Raw genomic sequence first — 7654 nt, forward strand, 5'->3', positions numbered from 1 at the left:
TTCTGTGGTTATAAACACAGAGCAGGTTAGTGTCTTCTTCTTCTGTGGTTATAAACACAGAGCAGGTTAGTGTCTTCTTCTTCTGTGGTTATAAACACAGAGCAGGTTAGTGTCTTCTTCTGTGGTTATAAACACAGAGCAGGTTAGTGTCTTCTTCTTCTGTGGTTATAAACACAGAGCAGGTTAGTGTCTTCTTCTTCTGTGGTTATAAACACAGAGCAGGTTAGTGCCTTCTTCTGTGGCTATAAACACAGAGCAGGTTAGTGTCTTCTTCTTCTGTGGTTATAAACACAGAGCAGATAGTGACATCAGTGACAGAAAATGTTGATAAAACATCCAAAAAAAAATTACCAAAAAAAAGTACAAAAATGGGAATAAAATATTCAAAACTGTTGATATTGTTGAAAAAACTCTAAAATTTGATAAAATTTCCAAAAAATATTATTGCAACATTGTGTAAAAGAAATATATATATCAGAATAATATGAATAAAATGTTGGGGGAAAAAATGTAGAATGTCTTTTAAAATTAATTATAAAATGTCTGAAAAATATTTTTTAAATTGTCCAATCAATTGTTGAAAATTGCCTGGAAAAAAAGTCTCAAAAATATTTATAAAATGTCTTTAAATATTATTAAAATGTTGGGGAAAATGAAATGTCTGAAAAAAATGTTGATAAAGTTTATTTATCAAACTTCGGGAAAAAATTAATAAAATGTCACAAAAATATTATTTAAATTAAAAGAAAATGTTCATAAAATGTCCAAAAAACATATTCTATATATTGTTGAAACTTCGGTGAGAAATTAATTGAATGTCAGAGAAATAATTATAAAATTTTGGAACAAAATATCTATAAATGTTTATTAACAGTCCAAAATAGAATGTTGATAAATTGTCTGAAAAATATTATTAAACTGTCCACTAAAATATTGAAAATATGTCAGAAAAAAATGTTTATAAAATGCAAAAAATATTGACGTCTTAAAATAATGACCTGAAAAACAAAGCTGATAGAATTGTGCAAAACAAAAAAGTAAATATGTCCATAAAATGCTGATAAAACATCAGAGGAATATTATTACAAAGTCCAAAAATATTCTTTAAAAAATGCTGATAAAATGTCTAAAAAATATGAATAAAATATCAGAAAATATGTGGGCACTATATCCTGCAGTGTGTCAGGTTGCTCACCTGGCATCAGATGACAGTTTGCCTCTGTTTCCTGTTTCCTGTTTGGTGCAGACGTCCAGCAGCAGCTGTTGGTGGTTAAAGAAGAGGTTCCCCCTGAGCAGCAGGAGTGGAGCTCCAGTGTGGAGCAGGAGGACCCAGAGCCCCCACACATTAAAGAGGAAGAGGAGGAACTGTGGAGCAGTCAGGAGGGAGAGCAGCTTCAAGGGCTGGAGGAGGCTGATATCACCAAGGTCACATTCACTCCTGTCCCTGTGAAGAGTGAAGATGATGAAGAGGAACCTCAGTCTGAGGGACACCACTGTGGAGGACCACCAGGACCAGGACCACCAGGAGCAGGACCAGACAGGAATTCTGATCCAGAGTCTGAGGACAGGAGCGGAGACTCTTTAGTAGCTGAAATTGAAGTCAGTGTTGACGACTCAATGGAGACCAGAGAACCTCATGAAGTTCCCGTCAGCGATTCGAAACCATTCAGCTGCTCTGAGTGCGGGAAAAGATTCAGCCTCAAGACAACTCTCAGGAAACACATGATCATTCATACAGGAGAGAAACCGTTCAGCTGCTCCGTTTGTAACAAAAGATTTTTAACAAAGGGTAACCTGAACGTCCACATGAGGTCTCACACAGGAGAGAAACCGTTCAGCTGCTCCGTTTGTATGAAGTCTTTTACACAAAACGTGAGTTTACAGACACACATGAGAATTCACACTGGAGAGAAACCGTTTCATTGCTCAGTTTGTGCTCAGAGATTTTTGAGTAAGGCGCACCTGAAGACGCACCTCATCACTCACACAGGAGAGAAACCCTTCAGCTGCTCTGTGTGCGGGAAAGCTTTCATTGAAAATGGAAATCTAAAGAAACACATGATGACTCACACGGGAGACAAACCCTTCAGCTGCTCCATCTGTGACCAGAGATTTTTACGAAAGGCAAATCTGAAGAAACACTTGATCAGGCACACGGGAGAAACACCATTCAGCTGCTCTGTGTGTGGGAAAGCTTTTAAAGAAAGTGGAAACTTGAAGAAACACCTGATGACTCATACAGGAGAGAAACCGCTTGGCTGCTCTGTCTGCAATCAGAGATTTTGGGAGAAAACTGACCTGAAGAAACATGTGATGACTCACACGGGAGAGAAACCCTTTTGCTGCTCCGTTTGCGATCAGACATTTTTGCAGAAACCGAATCTGAAGAGACATATGATCACGCACACGGGAGAGAAACCGTTTCTTTGCTCTGTCTGTGGGAAAAGGTTCACACAGAAGGTTCACCTGACGCAACACATGGCCCGTCACACAGGGGAGAAAAGATTCAGATGCGGCGTTTGTGAGCAGAGATTCACGTGGCGTTATCAGCTCAGGAACCATCAGTGTGATGCTCGGCAGTCATCACAGCTTCTTTAGACTGAGGACAGGAAACTGAAGTTGCCAAATTAAGTTCAAATATTTAGTAGCTCAATGGTAACTTGAGTATCTAAGGAATAAAGAAAAGTGTTCTCCTTGTGTGACGTCCCACAGGGGTCATCCCTTGGTCCTCTGCTGTCTCTTCTTTATATAAATGACCTACAGCCTAATTTATTAATACAAAGTCCTGCAGATTTTTTTTACACATTATTGGACAATTAAATATAAATTTTCAGATATATAATTGGATATTTTGGACTTTTTAAAAATGTTTTTCTTACAGACATATGACATATTTTATTTATTTTTTTTAGCATTGTATTAATATGTGTCAGACACTTTATCAACTTCTTTGGACTTTTAAAAACACATTTGGACATTTCATTAATGTTTTGTTTTTTACATTTTTTAAACAGTTTTTGGGGTATTGTATCAATATTTTTTAGACACTTAACAGTCTTCAGATCTTTTCAGGCATGCTAATATTTATGGACAATATATTTGTGTAGAAAAGAGTATCTGCACACTTGGATCAATGCAAGTATCTTTAATGAACCAAGCTTTCGGTCAGAGGACTTGCTTCAGGGTATGGACAGTTTATTGACATTTTTTCAGACACTTTATCAACACTTTTTGAACTTTTTGTTTTTCAGATATTTTAATGTTTTTTGGACATTTTATCAACATTTTGTTGGACTTTTATAAAGAATTTATTAGACCATTTAATATTATTTTCAGACATTTCATTAACATTTACTTGGACTTTAAAAAAAAATTGGGCACTTAATCATGTTTTTCAGACATAGACATTTTATCATAACTTTTCAGGGTGTTGTATTAATATTTTCCTGACAGATTATCAACATTATTATTAAAATAATGCAATATCCAAAAAAAAATGGTAATAAAATGTCTGTAAAATGTTGATAAAATGTTCAAAAAACATTATTTAAATGTCAGAAAAAATGGCCGAAAAAATGTTGATAGTCACAAGCCCCCAGCTGAGCGCCACCATGTTGAGGTTCTCCCTGGAGAATGAGAGGGTCGTCTCAGACTGTTGTTTGTGCGTATGCACTGTACGGTAGTGCGGAGTACCCGGCCTTCTTGGAGTCTCTTGGCAGCATCCTGCAAGGGGTGCTGGCTGGGGACCCCATAGTTCTCCTGGGGGACTTCAAAGCTCACGTGGGCAATGACGGAGAAACTTGGAGGGGGGTGATTGGGAGGAACAGCCTGCCTGATCTGAACCCGAGTGGTGCTTTGCAATTGGACTTCTGTGCAAGTCATGGACTGGCCATAATGAACACCATGTTCAAGCACAGGGAGGTTCATAAGTGTCCCTGGTACCAGAACACCCTAGGCCAAAGATCAATGATCAATCTTGTGGTCGTATCAGCAGATCTGCAGCCGTGTGTCTTGGACACTCGGGTGAACAGAGGAGCAGAGCTGTCAACTGATCACCACCTGGTGGTGAGTAGGATTAGATGGCGGGGGAAGCTGTCGGACAGACCTGGTAAACCCAAATGTCTAGTGAGGGTGAACTGGGAATATCTGGCTGAGGCCCCTGTCCTCCCCATCCCAGAGGAGGTTGGGGTCATGGAGTCTGAGTGGTCCATGTTCAAAGCCTCCATTGTGGAGGTGGCTGCTAGGAGCTGTGGTCAGAAGGTTGTTGTTGCCTGTCATGGTGGCAACCGAAGAACCTGCTGGTGGACACCAGCGGTGAGCGAGGGCGTCAGGCTGAAGAAGGATGCCTTTCAGGTCTGGCTGGCCCAGGGGTCTCCATAAGCAGCGGACAGGTATCGGTTGGCCAGAAGGGCTGTAGCTGTGGTGGTCGCTGAAGCAAAAACTCGGGTGTGGGAGGAGTTCGGGGAGGCTATGGAGAAGGGCTTTCAGTTGGCCTCAAGGAAGTTCTGGCAGACCGTTAACTGACTCAGGAAGGGAAAGCAGGGCTTGTCTCTGTCTGTGCTCGGCAGAGAAGGAGAACTGCTGACCCGAACTGGGGATATTGTCGGGCGGTGGAAGGAGCACTTTGAGGACCTCCTGAACCCGGCCATCATGTCCACCGTGAACAAGGCAGAGCCTGAAGACAAAACTTTCGCCCATATCCCTGGCAGAAGTTGCTGAGGTAGTTAAAAAGCTCCCCAGTGGCAAGGCACCAGGTGTGGATGAGATTCACCCTTAGATGCTGAAGGCTCTGGACACTGTTGGGCTGTCTTGGCTAACACGCCTTTTCAGTGTCGCGTGGAGGTTGGGTACGGTGCCTGCAGAGTGGCAGACCGGGGTGGTGGTCCCCATCCTCAAAAAAGGGGACAGGAGGGTGTGCTCCAACTATCAGGGTATCACACTGCCCAGCCTCGCGGGTAAAGTTTACTCTAGGGTGCTGGTAAGGAGGCTCTGACAGATTGTCGAACCTCAGATTCAGGAGGAGCAATGTGGATTCTGTCCTGGCAGTGGAACAGTGGACCAGCTCTTTACCCTTGCGAGGCTGCTGGTGGGAGTTTGCCTATCCAGTCTACATGTGGTTTGTGGACTTGGAGAAGGCTTACGACCGCGTCCCTCGGGGGGTCTTGTGGGGGGTACTGTGGGAGTACGGGGTGCCAGGCTCGCTGCTACGAGCCATCTGGTCCCTGTATGACCAAAGTGAGAGCTGTGCCACATACTTGATGTAAAGCCAAACATGTTCTCGTGGGTGTGGCCTCCGCCAAGGTTGTTCCTTGTCACCAATCCTGTTTGTGATATTAATGGACAGGATCTCGAGGTGCAGCCAGGGGAGGAAGGGGTCCAGTTTGGGGACCTCAGAATTGCATATCTGCTTTTTGCAGATGAGGTGGTTCTGTTGGCTTCATCACATTGTGACCTCCAGCATGACTTGGGGTGGTTTTGCAGCCGAGTGTGAAGCAGTTGGGATGAGAGTCAGCACCTCCAAATCTGAAGCCATGGTCCTCTGCCGGAAACCGGTGGTTTGCCCTCTCTGGGTTGGGGGAGGGTTACTGTCTCAAGTGAGAGAGTTCAAGTATCTCGGGGTCTTGTTCACGAGTGAGGGTAGAATGGAGCGTGAGATGGATCGGCGGGTCGGCGCAGCTTCTGCAGTGATGCGGCCGCTGCGCCAGACCGTCAGGGTTCCGAGGAAGCTGAGCCAGAAGGCAAAGCTTTTGATTTCCTGGTCCATCTCCGTCCCAACCCTCACCTATGGTCATGAGCTCTGGGTAGTGACTGAAAGAATGAGATCACAGATACAAGCGTCTGAAATGAGTTTCCTCTGTAGGGTGTCTGGATTCAGCCTTAAGGCTCATTTATGCTCCCTTTACGTACGAAAATGTATACGTCCGTTTCAAACAATGTTACCGTCAATGCCCACATACTTCCATGCGCCCTTTACGTTGGCATGGATGTTAACCAATATATCCACCAGGAGGCAGCCCAGCGTCAAAAGTTTATGACAACAACAAACTCAGAAACAAACATGGCGACTGTGGAGGAGATATTGATAATGTACCTCTTGCATAAAAGACAAAAACAGAGGCAGCGTTGTAGGAGGCGGTGGTTGGTGAGGCCGTTAAATACATCGCGACTGGAGGACAGAGAATTCTTTTCTCTAGTACTGCCGATGAGAGAAATTGAATTGTTATTTCTTCTTCGTGTCTCACTAGAGCTACGTATCAGGTAGTGACAACAACACTGCCCCCACGGTTCCCGGTAGTACTGCTCCATTTGGCCCGTATCCGTAAGCTTTATGGAAACGTGCAGAAATATGGACGAAATGAGCGCGGAGCACGGACAGAAGGCTCCGTCCGTATCCGGATTCGTATTTAACGTTGAGCATAAATGGGCCTTTAGAGTTAGGGGGAGGAGTCAGACATCTGCTGCTCCTTTGCGTCGAAAGGGGTCAGTTGAGGTGGTTCTGGCATCTGACTAGGATGCCTCCTGGGCACCTCCCGCTAGAGGTGTCCCAGGCACATTCCACGCTGGACCCAGAACACACTGGAGGGATTATAGATCTCATCTGGTCTGGGAACGCCTTGGGGTCCTCCAGGAGGAGCTGGAAAGTGTTGCCGGGGAGAGGGATGTCTGGGGTGCTTTCCTCGGCCTGCTGCCCCCGAGACTTGACTCCGGATAAGCAGATGAAAATGGATGGATGGAACATTATTCAAATGTCTCAAAAATGTTGATAAATGTCCAAAAAACGTTATTAAAATGTATGAATGAATCTGAATAAAATGTCTGAGTCTGATGTCTGTACACATGTCAAATATGTGGTGTGAAAAAAATGGACTAAAGATTTACATTAACCAGAGGAGGTGCCTTGCTCAAGGGCACCTCGGCAGTGCCCAGGAGGTGAACTGGCACTTCTCCAGCTACCAGTCCACAGTTGCTATAAGATTAAAGATGGTTTGGTAAAACGAAACTGTTATACCAGAAAAATATGCTAAAAAATAAATACATTAAAAAAAGTTTGTTTCTGCCTTTAGTCATGACTCCACGGAGTTTTCTGTAATCGTCCTCTGGACTTTTATTTTGAAGGAGAGCAGCTGAGCTGCCCCGGAAGCTCTATTCTTTCCTGTGGCTAACTTGACAGTGTTTGAACAAGATGGCGTCGAGCAGAAACGTCTGTTAGCAGAGTATCTTTGTTGTTAGTGATACAGTGTGTGTGGACCTCAGCAGCAGGGATCCGTCAGAGCCTCTGTGTGACTGAATACACTTTATAATTCTGGAGGTTTTAACTCTGACTCAACTTCCGGCAGACCACGGAACCGGCGGAGTTAGCTTAGCGTGCTAGCTGTTAGCGGAAGTTAGCATCACAGAGCGGCTGTCGGAGAGACTGAAGATGTGTAAAGTCCAAATGCTGAGAGCGTTGGTAAAGCAGCGACTAACTGCGGCTGCTGAAGAGATATTTGGGCTGTTTGAAAGAACGATAGCAGAGTACGAGGAGCAACTTTGTCGCTCAAAAGAGGAGAACGAGCGACAACGGAAACTACTGGACGCTGTTTACAACCCTCAGCTTAGGTTACACAGAGCAGGTTAGTGTGTTCTTCTTCTGTGGTTATAAACACAGAGCAGG

At 44.0% G+C, this 7654-nt stretch overlaps 2 protein-coding genes across 3 annotated transcripts in view; both read left to right on the forward strand.

The window, feature by feature from the left end:
- Nucleotides 1-1288: 1288 nt before the first annotated feature.
- The window catches only part of LOC126384410 (capping protein inhibiting regulator of actin dynamics-like), a 12537-nt gene continuing 6171 nt past the window's right edge, over nucleotides 1289-7654 (forward strand). The window contains exon 1 of one of the 2 annotated variants that reach the window (XM_050035476.1): nucleotides 1289-1425. Coding sequence is in view for 1 of the 2 variants with exons in the window: in XM_050035474.1 (XP_049891431.1) it covers nucleotides 7421-7613 (193 nt within the window). In the remaining variant the exon portion in view is untranslated. Of the gene's footprint in view, nucleotides 1426-7041; nucleotides 7614-7654 lie in introns of those variants that run through there. The other variant, XM_050035474.1, reaches the window with a different exon arrangement.
- Nucleotides 1432-2898, forward strand: LOC126384444 (gastrula zinc finger protein XlCGF17.1-like). Its single transcript, XM_050035541.1, has one exon. It carries the CDS (start codon nucleotides 1618-1620, stop codon nucleotides 2596-2598), a length of 981 nt encoding a protein of 326 aa, XP_049891498.1. The 5' UTR covers nucleotides 1432-1617; the 3' UTR covers nucleotides 2599-2898.

This window comes from Epinephelus moara, chromosome 22 (assembly GCF_006386435.1).
Source record: "Epinephelus moara isolate mb chromosome 22, YSFRI_EMoa_1.0, whole genome shotgun sequence".
NCBI lineage: Eukaryota > Metazoa > Chordata > Actinopteri > Perciformes > Serranidae > Epinephelus > Epinephelus moara.